Source organism: Diaphorina citri, unplaced genomic scaffold, assembly GCF_000475195.1.
Source record: "Diaphorina citri unplaced genomic scaffold, Diaci psyllid genome assembly version 1.1 scaffold2057, whole genome shotgun sequence".
Classification (NCBI taxonomy): Eukaryota; Metazoa; Arthropoda; class Insecta; order Hemiptera; family Psyllidae; genus Diaphorina; species Diaphorina citri.
In genome coordinates, this window is record NW_007379482.1 from 53,883 (window position 1) to 75,968 (window position 22,086).

Below are 22,086 nucleotides of genomic sequence, written 5' to 3' on the forward strand. Positions count from 1 at the left end.
TGCGTGTATACGTGCTTTCAATTAGAGGGTCTATAAAGCCCGCCTTAAATAAATAAATAAATTTATTAATATCCGTCTAAAACATAGAAAAAATATAGAATCCATCAGTGGTTTTCTAGGCCTGAACATTTTTGCTTAGGATTTTTTAGAAAAGTAAACATTTTTGACTGAAATAAAAATTGCCATTTAAATGCTCAATTGTGAAATTTTATACATACATTTAAATAATAGTATATTTTAGTCTAATTTATGTTTAATTAGGTTTGTTTTTGTGAAACAAACATCCAGGTAGGCTTTCTACAAGAAAATTCAGTTTCTTTGGAGGAACGTACATCTTTTCTGTTCTACATTTGTTGGGGGTACTTCCTCAACTATTCTGAGAAGAAATAATATAGAACATGATTTAAGGTGCCAATCTATGTATATGTTTAAGATAAAATTCAAATTAGGTATTTATGAATTCAAAACATTATCGGGAAACTAAGTGCCAATTTGCGAGTAACAAATTTGCCATAGGTAGTTTTTTTGGAGAGAGAGAGAGAGAGAGAGAGAGAGAGAGAGAGAGAGAGAGAGAGAGAGAGAGGTGCGGGTAATGTTCAATACTTCGATAGGAAATCAAATGGTAACCCGTTAAATCCGACCAATCCGTTTTAATAAATATCTAAAAACTAAATAAATAGGTAGGAATAAATTAGCAGTATTAAGAAATAATGAATTTTAGGACCGGCAATAAAGTAGGTAGGTAAATTATTAAATTTTATAGTTATCAAATATTTGCTCTTAAAGGTAATCAATTTTTCTGATAGCTTTAATTAATTTGTACAGTATTTAAATTAAGATAAAAAAAAGCATAGGCCAGTATAGCAACATTTTCGGGATTTGTGCAATAATTTTTCTACAAATAAACAAGGTTTTTGTTAATCACTTTTGCTACTTTTAATCTACTTAATTTCATTTCTAGTACTTGGGCCTGGGACCACAGCACTTTTATTGTTTTTGATTGTTTCTAACGGTAATTTTAAATATAGGTAGGTACCTACTCGAAAAATTGTGATTGAGAAATATATAAAAATAATAATTAAATAAAATAACTTAAAATCGAGAGAAATAAATAATAACATCATGATAATAAAATAATCTACTTACTGTGGCTCTCAGATTTCACGAATTTTATAAAGAAATTTTCTGAACACTCTCTTTCATTTAAAACACGAATTTCCTACAGTCTCGTGTCATCTGGATTTATTTCTAAAGTTTTTTGTCTTTCTTATTTATTTTTACTTCTTATAATTTTAAATACAAAGATCAAATTTTGTTTTTGTTTTTAGTAGATATTCTCCTTAATTCATAATTAGACATATTAATTTCTGTACATATAGTTTTTTATTGTAAATAGAACCAGTAGGGTAAATTTGAAACGGTTAAGTATTTAATTCATAATTAGACATATTAATTTCTGTACATATAGTTTTTTATTGTAAATAGAACCAGTAGGGTAAATTTGAAACGGTTAAGTAAGTATTTGTTATAAGAATTTAAACCATGTGTTCTTGAAAAGGATTGGCTTTATTCTTTAGCAAACATTAAGACACCTCTATAGTTTCCCTACTGTGTAGAGAAACTATTTGGTTTTGTAAATTTTTAATTTCTTGCGATTGTAACTATTGTAAGGGATAAAAAAATACTTATCTTCATATGGGGCAGAAGATCCAAGTACCTACCTAGTTATTTTTTATTTGCTCATTGATTTGTGTTGTGTATCAATGGTTCAAGTAGGTGTCTTTAGTTCATATTTAAGTACATGCTTTATACAGGGTGGTTCGTGATTTGCGAACCACGCTTATATCTCAGAAACGGCTGGGAATTAAGGAATGAAATAAACGGCATCATGTTGTAAGGGATAAAAAAATATTTATCCTCATATGGGGCAGAAGATTCAAGTACCTACCTAGTTATTTTTTATTTGCTCATTGATTTGTGTTGTGTATCAATGGGTCAAGTAGGTGTCTTTAGTCCATATTTAAGTACATGCTTTATATTTATTTTTCAATGCTGACTTGTAGAAATCCAGAAAATATCTGTGGAAAGTGGAAAAAGTGAAATGATTTTTTAATAGTAGGTAGGTAGTTACAATACGCAGGAATATTGAAATATTATCACAAGAAAAAAAGTTGACTGTTTCCCAGAGTCTATCACGCCGTCTCCCCTCATCCCAGGAGAACGTATGTCTGGCTGTAAAGGACGATGGTTCTATCTATGCCATAGGATGCAGATTAATTTTAAATTATTAAGTTTCCATTTATTAGTCCATCCTTCCTTTATTATTTTTCAATACAACTCTCAGAACATACTGAATTTTTATAAATGGTATATCCAATACCCATCCTTATAAGCAGAGCTTGTGCCACGGGGGAAACCATTCCCAACCCATGTATCATCTAACATTTAACCCATGCATCTCTGTAGTCAAACCATAATTAATTTTAAATTATTAAGTTTCCATTTATTAGTCCATCCTTCCTTTATTATTTTTCAATACAACTCTCATACTGAATTTTTATAAATGGTATATCCAATACCCATCCATATAAGCAGAGCTTGTGCCACGGGGGAAACCATTCCCAACCCATGTATCATCTAACATTTAACCCATGCATCTCTGTAGTCAAACCATTAACCCATTACAGAACGGTCACAAGTTCTTAATGAAACATATTAACCCTTAACATAACGGTCATAAGTTCTTAATGAAACATATTAACCCTAGAACGGTCACAAGTTCTTAATGAAACATATTAACCCTTAACAGAACGGTCACAAGTTCTTAATGAAACATATTAAGCCTTAACAGAACGGTCACAAGTTCTTAATGAAACATATTAAACCTTAACAGAACGGTCACAAGTTCTTAATGAAACATATTAGAAGATTAACAATTAGATTATTAGATGAAAGTCACAATGTAATTTATTGATTAAATTGATTTGTATCTCACACAAGTGTTGACACGGCTATTCAAGTTTCAAGATTTCAAATTTCAAGAATAATAAATTAATTATAAAATTAAAATTGCCGCTCAAAAAAAAAAAAGAAAGAAACCAAATAAAACATGGCGGACAAATAATTAAAAAAATCCTATTCGAAATATTTGAAAAAAATATTTTAAATAAATCGAATAAACTGAAGAAAATAAAAATTATTTGATTAAAAAAAAATGGACATTATTTGTCTTATTCGTTTTATTTGCAAAAAAATACGCCTTATAATAAATACGATTATTTTATTCAATTTTTATGTGAACATTGAAGTTCTGCTGTTTGAAATGGTGTCTAATTTCTAATATATCGTTTTGAGCCCTTTGAAATCTAAGTAAAATTCATGTGCATAATAATGATGCACAAATTTGAAACGGCATCCTTGGCAACACTGTCCAACAATTTTATTTAAAAAAAAAAAATCTGGAAAACTTTGAAATGAAAAATAGGTAACTGAAATGTTAATTTCTGCTTTTTCCGGTGTTCATAGGCATTTATTTCATGTGTAAAAGGTCAACAATGTTTTTTTAACACAATTTTACCTATCTGATCGGTGGTTTCCTTGTCAGTTCATTCCATGGAGGTAACACTTTCACCCAGATCATAGCAACCCAAATATTGATTTTCCCCCGACACAACAGATAACCCTCTAGATCCTTACAGCTGCGCCTAGTCCTTAGTCAGAATGTCCTCCACTAGACGTCTTCCTGTGTATGGCAGAAACCCTCCCTGTGCTGACAGACAGCGACTTGAGGTAAGACGACAACAGAAAGCAGCTGCCCGAGCCGAAAGGAAGAAGAAACCAGACCGTCCGGAAGAGTTCATCTGTTACGATCACTCCGATGATGACGATGAAGATGATGACATTGTCAACGAGTACATGGATCATCAAATTCTTCGTTATCATAGGATTAGGTATGTGCTTGTGCCGAAGTGCCTTTCCAATTTCCATATGAGGTTGGTCAGACAATGGCTTTTATGACTATTAGAACAAAAGTACACTGTCAATAGAAAAAAGTTCAGGATGGAACACAGGCTGAAGAGTTGTCTATGTATAACAAACACTACATCTAGGTACATAATTACAACACTTCAATAAAAGCACTAAAACAGTTCACTTTTTTAGAAGAAAAGGAAAATGAAAATTAATAAATAAACTTTTTTTTTTTCAAATTCAAGAAAGAAGATAAACGTTTAACCGCCTTTCGCGATTTGAAATTTGGAAATCATCTCGAAAAATCAAAACTTTTTCTTAACCTCAAACTCGACACATGGGTTGAATAAAATGGGATTTGATATTTGTGCTGCGATCTATTGAATATTGTTAGAACTATTTGTTTTCAACATTTTACAACGTTGCCAAATGCAGTTTGTGTGCATAATTTTTTCACTCCTATGGAAAATTATTTTCCACATGAAAATCATAAAAGATAGCTGTATTTTTTTAAACAAATAAAAAATTTATTTTATTTGTTTTATTTGGTTTTTCTATTCACTTTATTTGTGTCATAAAAAAAATGCAAAAAGGAGCTTACTACTAAATAGTCCACAAGAGTGTGCTAGCAAGTAAATATAAGCAAGTAAAAACTTAAAATGATTTGTTATAAAAGAAGATTAACAATTAGATGAAAGTCACAATGTAATTTACCCATGCAGCCATTTCTAGTTGATTCAATGTTGATAGAATGTTTACAACATAATCAAGTTGAATATTCAACTGGTTGAGAGTATGTTTTGAATCCTCCTCGTCTAAAAGCTATTCAGCTCAAGTCTGTGTTGTCTGAGGAGGAAACAAGCTCAGATCCATGGCATTTTCTTCTAAATCATTTTCTTATTTCTTCAGACATTTTTACTTTTATTTTTCTGTATTCTCCATGAGCTACTTTACTACTTTCCACTTATGATGTAAAAAGTAAAAATACATTTCATATGATTAATAATAATCCAGCTTGAGGTAAGATCTTACAAGATTGTCTAATTAATTTTAAATTATTAAGTTTCCATTTATCAGTCCATCCTTCCTTTATTATTTTTCAATACAACTCTCAGAACATACTGAATTTTTATAAATGGTATATCCAATATCCATATGTATAAGCAGAGCTTGTGCCACGGGGGAAACCATTCCCAACCCATGCATCGTCTAACATTTAATCTATGCATTTCTGTAGTCAAACCATCAACCCATTACAGAACGGTCACAAGTTCTTAATGAAACATATTAACCCTTAACAGAACGGTCACAAGTTCTTAATGAAACATATTGACCCATTACAGAACGGTCACAAGGACTGGGTATTCGACGCTGTCTGGCTGGGACCCTTAACAGAACTGTCACAAGTTCTTAATGAAACATATTAACCCTAGAACGGTCACAAGTTCTTAATGAAACATATTAACCCTTAACAGAACGGTCACAAGTTCTTAATGAACATATTAACCCTAAACGAACGTCACAAGTTCTTAATGAAACATATTCCCTTAACAGAACGGTCACAAGTTCTTAATGACACATATTACCCCTAACAGACGGTCACAAGTTACTTAATGAACATATTAAACCCTTAACAGAACGGTCAAAGTTCTTAATGACATATTGAACCTGAACGGTCATCAAGTTCTTAATGAAACGTATTACTAACCTTAACAGAACTGTCATACAAGTTCTTAATGAAACATATTAACCATTTAACAGAACGGTCACAAGTTCTTAATGAAACATATTAACCCTTAACAGAACGGTCATAAGTTCTTAATGAAACATATTGACCCATTACAGAACGGTCACAAGGACTGGGTATTCGACGCTGTCTGGCTGGATGACGAGTTCTTCGCTAACAGAACGGTCACAAGTTCTTAATGAAACATATTGACCCATTACAGAACGGTCACAAGGACTGGGTATTCGACGCTGTCTGGCTGGATGACGAGTTCTTCGTGTCGGGATCACGTGACTCGAGGCTTGCTCTCTGGCACGTCAACGAAGACACCCGATCCTACACGAACATTCCGCTGTACGGGTCGATCAGTCCGGTGCGCATGAAGGAATGTAAGAATGCGCAGAAGATTCGCTCGCTTGCGTTCAATAGACAGCGGCGGGAGCTGGCGTGTCTCTCCCTAAACGGATATATTCATGTGTGGAATATGGAGAACTTTAAACAGGTAATAAACTAGTGTTAAGGCCTCCGCTCGTTCGGAAAAAAATCGTGTCGTACGTATGTGGGATCACTCTCATTTAAATTGCATTGCCTGAAAGATTTTGAACCACGTACAAAAAAAAAAAAAACATCAATTTACTTCTTATTCTTCGCCTAGGGCCTAGGTATTCCCGTTTACAGACGAGGTCGGCGTTTTTCGCCAGCCTCTCAATCAGTCCTAACCAGGGGGATTGCTGTGGGCTGACCTTTGGTTTTGGCTACAATTTTTCCGAGTGGATACCCTTCGCACTCAACTTTAGCTATTTCTTTAACAAGTTAAATTCAGGCCGTTATACTCCCTGTTTAATGGCCCCCAGGCATAAAAACATTAATTTACTACTGGTAAAAATTTGAAGAAAGTAAAAATTCTCTGAACCCTGGCCGGACTTTTTAAAAACCGTCCGTTTTAATTGCTTGACGCAGGGTATTTCCAATTGAAATACGAGAATATTTTCCCACCATTTCAATCTAACCTTGTTCTATTCCTTGCATGTTCCATTCCTGTTTCTCAGAGTCTATCCCGTCGTCTCCCCTCATCCCAGGAGAACGTATGTCTGGCTGTAAAGGACGATGGTTCTATCTATGCCATAGGATGCAGATCTTATACTTTACTGTTGGACTCTCGTACGTTACAACCTATACGGAAAATATCTGCCCGCTATAGTGGTTGTGGGATACGTTCTGCCAGCTTCCAGGTAAGATTTTTTTTTTTATAAATATTCATTCAATGCCATTGACAAATAAATTTCATTTCAACCATACTTCAATGTTCTTTCAACACTACATTTCATATATTTGCGTCAACGTTGAAAAATAAATATTCATTCAATGCCATTGACAAATAAATTTCATTTCAACCATACTTCAATGTTCTTTCAACACTACATTTCATATATTTGCGTCAACGTTGAAAAATAAATATTCATTCAATGCCATTGACAAATAAATTTCATTTCAACCATACTTCAATGTTCTTTCAACACTACATTTCATATATTTGCGTCAACGTTGAAAAATAAATATTCATTCAATGCCATTGACAAATAAATTTCATTTCAACCATACTTCAATGTTCTTTCAACACTACATTTCATATATTTGCGTCAACGTTGAAAAATAAATATTCATTCAATGCCATTGACAAATAAATTTCATTTCAACCATACTTCAATGTTCTTTCAACACTACATTTCATATATTTGCGTCAACGTTGAAAAATAAATATTCATTCAATGCCATTGACAAATAAATTTCATTTCAACCATACTTCAATGTTCTTTCAACACTACATTTCATATATTTGCGTCAACGTTGAAAAATAAATATTCATTCAATGCCATTGACAAATAAATTTCATTTCAACCATACTTCAATGTTCTTTCAACACTACATTTCATATATTTGCGTCAACGTTGAAAAATAAATATTCATTCAATGCCATTGACAAATAAATTTCATTTCAACCATACTTCAATGTTCTTTCAACACTACATTTCATATATTTGCGTCAACGTTGAAAAATAAATATTCATTCAATGCCATTGACAAATAAATTTCATTTCAACCATACTTCAATGTTCTTTCAACACTACATTTCATATATTTGCGTCAACGTTGAAAAATAAATATTCATTCAATGCCATTGACAAATAAATTTCATTTCAACCATACTTCAATGTTCTTTCAACACTACATTTCATATATTTGCGTCAACGTTGAAAAATAAATATTCATTCAATGCCATTGACAAATAAATTTCATTTCAACCATACTTCAATGTTCTTTCAACACCACATTTCATATATTTGCGTCAACGTTGAAAAATAAATATTCATTCAATATTGCGGTTACTTCTTCAACCACTTTGGCTACATGGGATATTGATTAAATTGATTTGTATCTCACACAAGTGTTGACACGGCTATTCAAGTTTCAAGATTTCAAATTTCAAGAATAATAAATTAATTATAAAATTAAAATTGCCGCTCAAAAAAGAAAAAGAGACCAAATAAAACATGGCGGACAAATAATTAAAAAAATACTATTCCAAATATTTGAAAAAATATTTGTAAATAAATCGAATAAACTGAAGAAAATAAAAATTATTTGATTAAAAAAAAAAAAATGGAAATTATTTGTCTTATTCGTTTTATTTGCAAAAAAAAAAAAATACGCCTTATAATGAATACGATTATTTTATTCAATTTTTATGTGAACATTGGAGTTGGAGTCGTTTTGTGCCCTTTGAAATCTAAGTAAAATTCATGTGCATAATAATGACGCACAAATTTGAAACGGCATCCTTGGCAACACTGTCCAACAATTTTATTTTTTGAAAAAAAATCTGGAAAACTTTGAATTGAAATGAAAAATAGGTAGGTACCTAACTGAAATGTGAATTTCTGCGTTTTCCGGGGTTCATAGGCATTCGTTTCATGTGTAAAAGGTCAACAATGTTTTTTTAACACAGTTTTACCTATCTGATCGGTGGTTTACTTGTCAGTTCATTCCATGGAGGTAACACTTTCACCCAAATCATAGCAACTCAAATATTGATTTTCCCCCCGACACAACAGAAAACCCTCTAGATCCTTACACAAGAGATCCTTACAGCGGTGCCTAGTCCTTAGTCAGAATGTCCTCCACTAGACGTCTTCCTGTGTATGGCAGAAACCCTCCCTGTGCCGACAGACAGCGACTTGAGGTAAGACGTCAACAGAAAGCAGCTGCCCGAGCCGAAAGGAAGAAGAAACCAGACCGCCCGGAAGAGTTCATCTGTTACGATCACTCCGATGATGACGATGAAGATGATGACATTGTCAACGAGTACATGGATCATCAAATTCTTCGTACATCATACAACTTTGTTGACTATATCCGGAGTCGAGAGAGTGGACTGAAAGGTGTGAGGAGTTTCGAGGAACATTACAGCTCTCGGCATATACTTACACATGATATGTTCAAGGAGCATCCGATATCACTGAATAATATGAATAAGGTAAGAATAAACAAGTGGTTATCAGAGGAACCTCTTTCATTGGGGTTGATAGATATAATGGGTAATGGATGGAGCATTTTCAAGGGTTGTACAATGAAGCAGCATCTACCAGATTCATACAAGCTTCAGTCAATTTGTAAGACTATCTATCTACACCTTAGCCTCAGAGTGGGGTTCTTGTGCACACGTCAGGTTCTATTGATTGATAATGACACCTATGCATTATGTATTTCTACATTATTTCTACATTTGGGTCTTCAGTATCATATTGAACTTTTCATTAACTTGTGAGCATATACTTAGTCCTTGAATACAATCAAAGGTTAACAAATATGTTTTAAATAACATCATATCATAAGTCCAGCTTATTGTCAAACTTAGTTCTATATCTCTCCTCAAACAATATATTTTTCCACATTTCAGGTTTTCTGTTCCCAATGGTTGAGTGATCGACAAATTGTATTTGGCACCAAATGCAACAGACTCTTAGTCTACGACATTCACACTCAGTCTCTTGATCACATACCTACGATAGCTTCACGAGATGCAGCTCCCGAGCCCGAGGAACATCAGAGTGGGATTCATTTCTTACAGATGAATCCATCGCGGAGTTTACTAGTGACGGGGGCTACACATTCACATCAGTTGGCTGTGTATAGGTTGCCCACTCTGGATCCTATTGCTATAGCTGAGGTAAATCAATTTTTTCTAGGGCCTTCACCAATGACTTAAATGGGAATAACTACTTGGGTACCTACTTGGATTTTGTAGTTTGGATTGCAAGAGCTTATTATTGGCTCAGAATCACAGACATAGGATTTTCAATTGAAAATTGATCTCTTACACTAATCTCTCAAAGTTTGACCATGTTCATTGAAGCTAAGCGACGTTGTCCGCAATTAGTATTTGAACGGGTGACTGTATCTGAACCCTGGCCGGACTTTTTAAAAACGGTCCGTTTTAATTGCTTGACGCAGGGTATTTCCAATTGAAATACGAGAATATTTTCCCACCATTTCAATCTAACCTTGTTCTATTCCTTAACAAGTTCAATTCAAGCTGTTATACTCCTTGTTTAAAGTCCCCCAGCCAGGCATAAAAACGTTAATTTACTACTGGTAAAAATTTGAAGAAAGTAAAAATTCTCTGAACCCTGGCCGGACTTTTTAAAAACGGTCCGTTTTAATTGCTTCGGTATTTCCAATTGAAATACGAGAATATTTTCCCACCATTTCAATCTAACCTTGTTCTATTCCTTGCATGTTCTATTTCTGTTTCCCATATATAAGCGTGGTTCGCAAATCACGAACCACCCTGTATATTTATTTTTCAATGCTGACTTGTAGAAACCCAGAAAATATCTGTGGAAAAAGTGAAATGATTTTTTAATAGTAGGTAGGTAGTTACAATACGCAGGAATATTGAAATATTATCACAAGAAAAAAAGTTGACATTCCTGTTTCTCAGAGTCTATCCCGTCGTCTCCCCTCATCCCAGGAGAACGTATGTCTGGCTGTAAAGGACGATGGTTCTATCTATGCCATCGGATGCAGATCTTATACTTTACTGTTGGACTCTCGTACGTTACAACCTATACGGAAAATATCTGCCCGCTATAGTGGTTGTGGGATACGTTCTGCCAGCTTCCAGGTATGATTTTTTTTAATAGGTTTAATAGAGGGAATTGTAACTGCTAAGGTCTTATCGTCCTCAAAGCGAACGGAGATGGAAGACAGGATAGGAGGAAGGTGCTATGAAATCTGCCACGGGCAGGAATCGAACCCGCGACCTAGCACTTGCAAGCAGACGCGCTACCCTGCAATCTAACCAGGAGATTTTTTTTTTTAATAGGTTTGATAGAGGGAATTGTAATTGCTAAGGTCTTTATTATTATTATTTTATTATTGTTTAAACGCATTGTTTTAATGCTTTTACATAAACAATTTACATCAATACGTACTAATATAAAGGGGGGGGGGTGGAAAGAAAAAGTTAACATAGAATAAGTTTACGAGTAGTAACTTAGAATTTAGATTATATTTGGATGTGGGGTTCTTATCGTCCTCAAAGCGAAGGGAGATGGAAGACAGGATAGGAGGGGTTGGTACTATGAAATCCGCCCCGGGCAGGAATCGAACCCGCGACCTAGCGCTTGCAAGCAGACGCGCTACCCTACAATCTAACCAGGCTAGCTTACTGTTGGAATAATTTTGCGACCGCGACCTTTTCACTTGTAAAATTGGAGAACTGAAACAGCAAAACTTGATATCTCAGTAGCCAGACTAATTACCTTGGTTGGTAGCGCGTCTGCCTTGTAAGCGTTAGGCCGCGGGTTCGATTCCCGCCCGGTGCGGATTTTATCAAAGCTTACTGTTGGAATAATGCTGCGACCGCGACCTTTTCACTTGTAAAATTGGAGAACTGAAACAGCAAAACTTGATGTCTCAGTAGCTGCCAGACTAATTACCTTGGTTGGTAGCGCGTCTGCCTTGTAAGCGTTAGGCCGCGGGTTCGATTCCCGCCCGGTGCGGATTTTTATCAACGGATAATATTCGTTCTCGAAACGGCTGGCTTTCTCCTATCCTGTAGGTATTACTTCTCTCTTCGATTTCGGGACGATAAGACTTTTGCAGTTACAGTTCCCCCTGTCGTCTCAGTAGCCAGACTAATTACCTTGGTTGGTAGCGCGTCTGCCTTTTAAGCGTTAGGCCGCGGGTTCGATTCCCGCCCGGTGCGGATTTTATCAACGGATAATATTTGTTCTCGGAACGGCTGGCTTTCTCCTATCCTGTAGGTATTACTTCTCTCTTCGATTTCGGGACGATAAGACTTTTGCAGTTACAGTTCCCCCTGTCAAACCTCTGGAGAAAGAAATCTACGTTAATCTCCTTGGACGTACTTAATGTCCCTGGCTAGGGGACGTTAAAAAGAGAGTAGACCAGTGTCTAGCTACATATGATAAAGAGGGAGGAGAACAGCTAACCCTAACCAGTCTATTTAGCAGGCAGTTCTTCCAAGGGTTTTTTTCGGGGGCCGTGAAACACTTTTTCGGTTGGCATGTCACCTATGCCATTAACCATAAATAAGTTTTTTTTTGTTGTTTTTTTTTAGTCCAAAAAGTTAAACTTTTTTCAATTTTTTTTTTTTTTTCGAGTGCAAAAGATTGAGATTTTTTTTTACTGATAAAATAACGACAAACACTTATATGTTTCAGGACAACACCCTGACGATAGGTACCGGTATTGGTATGCTCATGTTCTATGATTTGAAAGCCAACAGATATCTAGAGTCAAGTATCAATGCGAGTCGAACTGTGGTGCTTAAAACCAGCCGAGGATTTGTGGTGAGTAGTAAGTTAGTTATTAATGAATTTATTTAATTTTGACATCCTTTGTAAATACTTTTTTACTTAAGTTATATATAAAATGGATACTTACGAGTAGATTTTTTTTATATATATCCCGACTCCGAGTCGGGATATAAAAACCTACTCGTAAGTATCCATTTTATATATAACTTAAGTAAAAAAGTAGTAAATTAGTATTTTGACGCGGTTAGTACACGGGTGTATTTGGACGGATAAACAGGAGTTCTTAAGTAGGTATCTAATACTTACAGTTTACACTCATATTTATGAACAAGAATGATCGTTCTTAGATCAGTCTCAAGTCAAAATCGACCAATCAAATGCCTTGAGACTATGCTTAGCACGAGCTTTTTCCGGGGTTCATAGGCATTCATTTCATGTGTAAAAGGTCAACAATGTTTTTTTAACACAGTTTTACCTATCTGATTGGTGGTTTACTTGTCAGTTCATTCCATGGAGGTAACACTTTCACCCAAATCATAGCAACCCAAATATTGATTTTCCCCCGACACAACAGAAAACCCTCTAGATCCTTACACGAGAGATCTTTACAGCTGTGCCTAGTCCTTAGTCAGAATGTCCTCCACTAGACGTCTTCCTGTGTATGGCAGAAACCCTCCCTGTGCCGACAGACAGCGACTTGAGGTAAGACGTCAACAGAAAGCAGCTGCCCGAGCCGAAAGGAAGAAGAAACCAGACCGCCCGGAAGAGTTCATCTGTTACGATCACTCCGATGATGACGATGAAGATGATGACATTGTCAACGAGTACATGGATCATCAAATTCTTCGTACATCGTACAACTTTGTTGACTATATCCGGAGTCGAGAGAGTGGACTGAAAGGTGTGAGGAGTTTCGAGGAACATTACAGCTCTCGGCATATACTTACACATGATATGTTCAAGGAGCATCCGATATCACTGAATAATATGAATAAGGTAAGAATAAACAAGTGGTTATCAGAGGAACCTCTTTCATTGGGGTTGATAGATATAATGGGTAATGGATGGAGCATTTTCAAGGGTTGTACAATGAAGCAGCATCTACCATAGATTCATACAAGCTTCAGTCAATTTGTAAGGCTATCTATCTACACCTAAGCCTCAGAGTGGGGTTCTTGTGCACACGTCAGCTTCTATTGATTGATAATGACACCTATGCATTATGTATTTCTACATTTGGGTCTTCAGTATCATATTGAACTTTTCGTTAACTTGTGAGCATATACTTAGTCCTTGAATACAATGAAAGGTTAACAAATATGTTTTAAGTAACATCATATCATAAGTCCAGCTTATTGTCAAACTTAGTTCTACATCTCTCCTCAAACAACATATTTTTCCACATTTCAGGTTTTCTGTTCCCAATGGTTGAGTGATCGACAAATTGTATTTGGCACCAAATGCAACAGACTCTTAGTCTTCATAAATATGGGTGTTAGGTGAGACTACTTGGGTACTTCTCATGAAAAGAGGACAAAAACAGACATCGAAAAAAAAAACACTAATCTCTCAAAGTTTGACCATGTTCATTGAAGCTAAGCGACGTTGTCCGCAATTAGTATTTGAACGGGTGACTGTCAAACAAGTGGTTATCAGAGGAACCTCTTTCATTGGGGTTGATAGATATAATGGGTAATGGATGGGGTATTTTCAAGGGTTGTATAATGAAGCAGCATCTACCATAGATTCATACAAGCTTTAGTCAATTTGCAAGACTATCTATGTACACCGAAGCCTCTGAGTGGGCTTCTTGTGCACAGGTCAGGTTCTATTGATTGATAATGACACCTATGCATTATGTATTTCTACATTTGGTTCTTCAGTATCATATTGAACTTTTTGTTAACTTTTGAGCATATAATCCTTGAGTACGATGAAAGGTTAACAAATATGTTTTAAGTAACATCATATCATAAGCCCAGCTTATTTTCAAACTTAGTTCTATATCTCTCCTCAAACAATATATTTTTCCACATTTCAGGTTTTCTGTTCCCAATGGTTGAGTGATCGACAAATTGATTCATACAAGCTTCAGTCAATTTGTAAGACTATCTATCTACACCTTAGCCTCAGAGTGGGGTTCTTGTGCACACGTCAGGTTCTATTGATTGATAATGACACCTATGCATTATGTATTTCTACATTATTTCTACATTTGGGTCTTCAGTATCATATTGAACTTTTCATTAACTTGTGAGCATATACTTAGTCCTTGAATACAATCAAAGGTTAACAAATATGTTTTAAATAACATCATATCATAAGTCCAGCTTATTGTCAAACTTAGTTCTATATCTCTCCTCAAACAATATATTTTTCCACATTTCAGGTTTTCTGTTCCCAATGGTTGAGTGATCGACAAATTGTATTTGGCACCAAATGCAACAGACTCTTAGTCTACGACATTCACACTCAGTCTCTTGATCACATACCTACGATAGCTTCACGAGATGCAGCTCCCGAGCCCGAGGAACATCAGAGTGGGATTCATTTCTTACAGATGAATCCATCACGGAGTTTACTAGTGACGGGGGCTACACATTCACATCAGTTGGCCGTGTATAGGTTGCCCACTCTGGATCCTATTGCTATAGCTGAGGTAAATCAATTTTTTCTAGGGTCTTCACCAATGACTAAATTCTAGGGCCTTCACCAATGACTAAATTCTAGGGCCTTCACCAATGACTTAAATGGGAATAACCACTTGGGTACTTGGATTTTGTAGTTTGGATTGCAAGAGCTTATTATTGGCTCAGAATCACAGACATAGGATTTTCAATTGAAAATTGATCTCTTAAATTTTCTACTAAAGAAAGGAGAAATAACTTTATTTATAAATGACAGTGTAAATAATTATAGCTGGTTATGGATTAACAAACAGGTATTTCATATGTCCTTAGTTTTGTGTAGCCAGGGAACATAAGATCTTACAAGATAGATTGTCTAATTAATTTTGGGTGACTGTCGAAGTTCCCAATTAATCTCTTATGCTTCTGCTTTAGTCGAGTAGCGACCAGTGGCGGCATTACCAGTGAAAAAGATTATTCAAATATGGAAATTGATTGCAAAGGAGGCACTTAGTAATGCTGTGATATCCACAAAAGTTGTGAAAAAGCTCTGCTTTGCCGCGAAGAATTTGAGATTTGATTTTTTGATTGATTGCTTTTGCTTTCAGTTTCCCGATGAGGAGTTCGCAGATCAAGGTTTCCATCAGATGAAGTACACGCCCGCCATCTACACCCATTGCTATGACTTCTCCTCTACCCGTCTGTTTGCAGCGGGGGGCCCCCTCCCCGCCAGTATGTTTGGCAACTACGCGGGCATCTGGCAGTGAGATGTGGCAACACTGGAATTGGAACTTATTTTCATTTCGGAAACGATTTTCCCTCTTTCCAATGGTTTTCTTAAGGTAAAAGCTAGAAACACAATACCATCACGTGACGTGCCGTAACGTGATGGTAGTGTGGTTGTCTTGAATGAAATTACCTACAGTATGGGAAAACTTTGAACTACATCTTTCTGACTCCCCATGACTTCACGTGGCGTGGCGTGATAGTAGTGTATTTCTACCTTTAGAGTCAGTATTGACTTGAGAAAAACACCTTTGTATATCTGTTATTTATGAATTAAATTGAATTGAAACAGGCGTCTCTCACGCCAAAAAAAAAGGAAACAAGCTTCAGAATAGCGGAAATAGTCATTTTCCAAAAGGGAAATATGTGTACGACTGTTGCATTTTTCTTCCGCAAAAGTTTTTAAAATGGCATCTGAAATCCATCATTTTATAGTAAGTTTCTGAACTTGTCTTGGCTGAGATTCGAACCCTCGCCTTGAGGTTTACTAGACAACTGCTTTGACTTCTGTCTTGTGTGCTAGGCACTACCGAAGCAGCATGTTCTTTGTACAATTATTTGATTGTAGAAATACTTGGATGAAACTTGGAAATTTACATAATTATGTTTTTTTTTTTTTTTTTTTTTTTTTTTTTTTTTTTTTTTTTTTTTTTTTTTTTTTTTTTTTTTTTTTTTTTTTTTTTTCGCCCACTTTTTATTATTATTATTATTATTATTTTTGCTATCGTTTCGGCCAACTTGGACCACGTAGTTTTAATTCTCACTGGCTTTTCTTCTTTGCCAGTAAGCCTTCATCTTCCGGGAATGAGCCTCTTTCCTTTGTTGACTCCATTTGCATGCAGGACGAATATGTACGTACGAATATGAATTCACATATGTTATTTTTCAAACATCTAAGAATTCTAAGATAATACATTTTTTGAAATTATCATTTGTAATTGAACAAAAATAATTTTCCTCTATGCACAGACCCTCTTCCTAGAGAAATTATGTAGATATTGTATAAAACTATTTATTTGAGTGAACAAATACATAATATATATGTCTTGATTCCTATTTATGACTATTATGATGTATATTTAGACTTTTTATTTTAAAACGATAAGAAAAAAGTTTGATAGATGGAGCTATAACAACGGAATTATTATCATCCCGAAAGCGAAGAGATAGTTAGGACAGGATAGCAGAAAGCCAGCCGTTCCGAGAACGAACCTTATCTGTTTAGGATGAAGTCCGTCCCGGGCGGTAATCGAACCCGTGATCTAACGCTTACAAGACGCACTACTCTTGGTGGTGTAGTGGTCAAGACGCTCGCTTGGTAAACAGGAGGGCGTGGGTTTAATCCCAGCCGAAGTATGGAATTTTATCCTCAATATAATTTGAGAATTTGACCACAATAATAGTAGTAGCCTACTGCTGGAGTAAAGGGACTTTTCAGTCCTATGCGAGCAGTATAAATAAGCACTATTATTATTACTACTACTACCTAACCTCTTCTGGACTTTCAACTTAAAGCAACGAGTGTCCATGATAAAGTAAGTCTAATTAATGTCAAGTTAACTAGGCTTCGCTAACCACTGAGTTTGCTGAAATTACGAACGAAAAAATAATGTAAAACAAATTTAATTCGATATAATTCTGTGTTATATTGGATTTCATTTTACAACATACTTAATGTTAATATACCATAAACTCATAGACAGCATTAAAGAAAAAAGAACCATCCATAAGGCAATTCCCTATGGTTGGTTCCTTTCTGCTTAATTCTGTCCCAATGAGTCCGAAGTGGCAAGAACGATATTAAAATCAAGAGAAAAATAAATAATTAACGGGTGTCTAAAATTTTGAGTTGATAAAATATTTGAATTTCTTTACAAGAACCAACTGAGATCATTTATCACACTGTTGAGACCCTACGATTAACAATGTATAGGGTGTTTCTAAAATCATGGATTATATTTACCTAGTAATTCGCAAAGTTACTGAAGCTAAAAAAAAAAAAAAAACTGACCATCGAAAAATTCACCCGATTACATTACTTTCCTTCCTATAGGATTTAGGACAAGGAAAGTAAAAATAGCGTTTCATCGCCAAATTTATTTCGTAGTAAAGAAACTACGGCTATATTATGTAGACTCATGTGGTCTGTGTCGTAGCATGCCCCTCACCAGCGAGAAGTAACAATATTTCCCGTTAGGTGCTGGATAAATGCGACTAGAGCCAGCCTAGTTAGCTTGGTTGGTAGCGCGTCTGCCTTGTAAGCGCTAGGCCGCGGGTTCGATTCCCGCCCGGGGCGGATTATGAAACCTAGAATGAGACGAGACAATGCGAGGAGCATGAGACGGGACAATGCGAGGAGCATGAGACGAGACAATGCGAGGAGCATGAGACGAGACAATGCGAGGAGCATGAGACGAGACAATGCGAGGAGCATGAGACGAGACAATGCGAGGAGCATGGGACGGGACAGTCGAAACACGGTGGTGTAGTGGTCAAAACGTTCGCCTGATAAACAGGAGGTCGCGGGTTCAATCACGGTCGAAGTATGAAATTTTGTATTCAATAGTACCTATTAGAAAAATTGAACCATAAAAATATGAGTACATAGCTGGTGTGTAGGGACTCTTTAGTTCTATTCTAACAGTACCTATATAAATGAGTATTACCTATTATTAGTTAATAGTAAAGTTAATGGAAATTCAAGAAGGGACTTTTTGAGGGGAAGCATACATAGAAGAGTTCCATTTCCAGGTGCATGCTTTTTCGTTACATAAAAAAAAGAAGCCCGTCTGCCTTGTGAACGCTAGGTCACGGGTTCGATTATCGCTCCTACCTTTCAAACTAAAAAAGAAAAAAAATCGTTATATAAATCAAAAATATACTCGTATATCTCTCAACTTACTTTCCCCACAAGATCAGCCGCGTTAAACCCGGCCATGAGGATAACAGGCATCCAGTTTCCATACGTACAGGATGGGATCTCAGATTCTATACCCGGATATAAACACAGGGTGACAAAGTAAGCCAGAGCGATCGTGAGCATGTAGTGCCAGATGTGTTTGGCCACTTGCCAACGGACGTAGATACCTCCTGTGGAAGAAAATAAATCGGTTTTGTGCTTAAAAGATTGTTAAATAGGAAATACCTATTAGTAATAAATGAGGCATTTAGTAGTACTACTGTGATACCCACAAAACTTTTGAAGAGTCCATCAGCTTCAACACAATCACAAATAACACCTAGATGATTTTATTATTTTATTTACTAGCTGAATTCCGTCGCTTCGCTCCGGAATCCCGCTAGTTCATCCCGAGGCATGGCCAAACTTGTAGAAAAGGCATGGCATGACTATTATCCATCATTTTAGAAACATTATACATCACAGGTACAGTAAAACCTCGATATGACGAACCTTGACCTTCTCTTCAAATTATATTTCCCTTCCTTTCAAAATACAATATAACGTATTGGAAATAAATATGACGTACTCCCGCTTACAACAAAAAACTATAACGAGATTTTACTGCATAACAAAACAAGATATCTATCTTGGAATAATAATAATAATATTAACAACGTCCTTATTCCCTTTGCAACTCTCTCTATGATACAGAAATGTACAAATTGTCCTGGATAATGTGAAACTAAAAGAGGTCACTTTCTATGGACAACAATAAAATTAAGAAAAGTAGGTACCTATGAAATAATAATAATAATAGGGGAAAACAATTTCCGAAAGTAATTAAAATAATAATATAAAATTATTACAAAAAAAAATCAAATAAAATACATTAAGGGTAAAAAACAAAACAAAGAAAGGACTTTCAATAGTTTCAATTACCTACTGTTAGGTGTAAGATAATAAATAACGGCTAACAGAAGACATGAAAATAGGGGATTTATTGAATTTAACAATTAAGATAAAAAAAGAACTAATAATTAAGATAAAGATAGCTCATATTATTATAAAAGAATTTTTATGTACAAAGATTTTATATTTTGTACACCAAATTGACAGATTTTTCGAATTTTTTCGATTATATTTTCCCCAGATATTCCTTCTGGTGGATTCTTTTTGCCTTCATCATTTTGTACACGCTTCAATTATGGATCATAGAATATCGATTCTTTTTGCCTTCATCATTTTGTACACGCTTCAATATGGATATTAGAATATCGATTCTTTTTGCCTTCATCATTTTGTACACGCTTCAATATGGATATTAGAATATGATAGAATTGTTGTCTATGTCAGGACTGTGCGTGGTAGCAGATGTGGAATTGTTGATGATAATGCCAGACATTGTACTAGAGATCACCTGAGAATATGGAAACAGAACAGACAAATTTAGAATATTATTATATAACACTTTGTTAGGATTTTACAATATTTACAAACCGGTACACAAAACAAAATGATAAGAGAATAACAAATGTAAACGAAAATTGAATAAATAAAAAAAAATTATAAAAGAAAGAAAAATATTGAAAAATCCCAACTCAGGGGCGGGATCAATGCCTAGGGCATTCTCTTCCATCCAACCCCTGATCGAACACCTGATCACATGAAAACAGAATAGGAATACAGAAATTTAATATTTCAGCTTGTTTCAGGGTAGGTACCTAATTTTAAAAATTGCCCGTACACCCCCCTATAGGCACCTAAAAAGCCTCATCTGGACCAAAATCCGATGAGAAAATTTCGATAGGTCCTTGGTGAAAATGGCATTTTTTGGAGAAAAAAAAAGTGTTACCTGCGGCGCAACCAGTGTCGTAGCCACGGTACTAGTCAGGGCTACCAGCTTGGTGATCAGTCCCGATCCAGACTTAACTGTACTGGTTGCTAGAGATAGGACTGAAGTAGCGGGACTGCTTAGTCCTCCTGATAATGTAGGGGTTAGAGTAGTGTTGAGAGCCTTTGAGATATGCTTGATACTGGAAGCATAAAATAAGGTAAATGTAGAAACACACTGCCCTCACGTGACGTGAGGGTAGTGTGTTTCTATCTCAAGTTTTATTGAGAAATGAGAAATATTCACATAATTAAATACCTCCTACATTGCCTAGTCAAAAACATTTTGTAGCCAAAATCAAATGTCAGCCCAAAGCAATCACCCTAGTTAGGACGAGAGGCGACCCCGTCTGTACACGGGAAAAGGCGAAGAAGATGAAGAAACACACTGCCCTCACGTTACATGAGCTCATGTGACGTGAGGGTAGTGTGTTTCTACCTTATTTCATTGAGAAATAAGAAATATTCACATATGTAATGAACAGAGTCCTTCAAACGTCATAATGTCATGATATCATACTAAAACGTCATATTTTAGCTTTTTTGGGGAAAACATCATAAAACGCCGATAGGACTTGTGCTTGATCTTTAAAAGTAGAGAGAACCCTTTGAAGAACTGCCAGCTTGCTAGGCTGGTTAGGGTTAGCTGTTCCCCTCCCTGTTTATAGTCCCACAGCCAGACGCCATAATGTCGAGCTTGAACCTACCTTATACGTAGGTCCGGTTTGGACGTTGGGTTCATACACAGGATTGGCAAAACTGAGGCCCGTGCTGCCCCCCACAGACGCGGGCGAGGGAGAGGTTTTGCCCGCGATGATATTGCCCCCACTGGGAGGGTTGAGACGAGAGGAGGAGGAGGACTGTCCATGCTGCTCTGATGAGGAGGTGTCCATCTGTAGAGCGAAAGAATTTCATTTCATTTTTATATTTATTATTTACATATTAAGATTGTTATTATAATCCGGTTTATCCGGTTCCTACCCGAGTAGAATCGGGATAGAATCTGGGTACAGGATCGGATAATCCGGACAAAATCCTCTTTTCTACCCGGAATCTATCTGAGTTCTAACCGGATAAAATCCCATTTTGGTTACTAGGGTAAGGGTTGTTTGAAAAGTCTGGAAACTCGATTACTTTTGGTAGAAAACACCAACTTCAACGCTACCTAAGTGTGGCGTTTTTTCGTTATAAAACTCAGCGTTGACAAATTCAACTCACCAGTCCTGCATCTTCACTAGGTTCCAATGTAATACGTCGGGATTCTCTGCATAGGGTAATGTAGAACTGAACGAAGTCTGTCTTACGCGCAACCTGGAGGGAAAAATACTAAAATAATAGTGA

The 22,086-nt window shown here is 35.9% G+C and overlaps 3 protein-coding genes across 4 annotated transcripts in view; 1 reads left to right on the forward strand and 2 right to left on the reverse strand.

Annotated features, from left to right (window-relative positions):
• The first annotated feature begins 5,836 nt into the window (after positions 1-5,836).
• LOC103518043 (DDB1- and CUL4-associated factor 12) lies at positions 5,837-16,129 on the forward strand. 2 transcript variants are annotated; one of them, XM_008483099.2, is made up of 5 exons: positions 5,837-5,862; positions 5,967-6,197; positions 6,745-6,927; positions 12,445-12,573; positions 15,776-16,129. In XM_008483099.2, exons 2-5 carry the CDS (start codon positions 6,075-6,077, stop codon positions 15,932-15,934), a joined length of 594 nt encoding a protein of 197 aa, XP_008481321.1. In that variant the 5' UTR covers positions 5,837-5,862; positions 5,967-6,074; the 3' UTR covers positions 15,935-16,129. The 2 variants fall into 2 exon arrangements, with proteins under 2 accessions (XP_008481321.1, XP_008481320.1); XM_008483098.2 differs by lacking the exon at positions 5,837-5,862 and having other exon boundaries at positions 5,923-6,197.
• A 2,717-nt stretch (positions 16,130-18,846) lies between these two features.
• The window catches only part of LOC113471073 (equilibrative nucleoside transporter 4-like), a 17,379-nt gene continuing 14,139 nt past the window's right edge, over positions 18,847-22,086 (reverse strand). The window contains exon 2 of the mRNA XM_026829951.1: positions 18,847-19,043. Coding sequence (XP_026685752.1) covers positions 18,847-19,043 — 197 coding nt within the window. The remainder of the gene's footprint in view (positions 19,044-22,086) is intronic.
• The window catches only part of LOC103518045, a 9,746-nt gene continuing 7,477 nt past the window's right edge, over positions 19,818-22,086 (reverse strand). The window contains exons 3-4 of the mRNA XM_017447672.2: positions 20,708-20,888; positions 19,818-20,272 (exon numbers count right to left, since the gene is read on the reverse strand). Coding sequence (XP_017303161.1) covers positions 20,177-20,272; positions 20,708-20,888 — 277 coding nt within the window. The 3' untranslated portion in view covers positions 19,818-20,176. The remainder of the gene's footprint in view (positions 20,273-20,707; positions 20,889-22,086) is intronic.

Coding starts and splice junctions, on each gene's coding strand:
- LOC103518043 (XM_008483099.2), top strand. CDS start 6,075: ATGAAGGAATGTAAGAATGCGCAGAAGATTCGCTCGCTTGCGTTCAAT. Junction 6,928..12,444: donor TACGTTCTGCCAGCTTCCAG/GTAAGATTTTTT, acceptor TATATGTTTCAG/GACAACACCCTGACGATAGG. Junction 12,574..15,775: donor AAACCAGCCGAGGATTTGTG/GTGAGTAGTAAG, acceptor TTTTGCTTTCAG/TTTCCCGATGAGGAGTTCGC.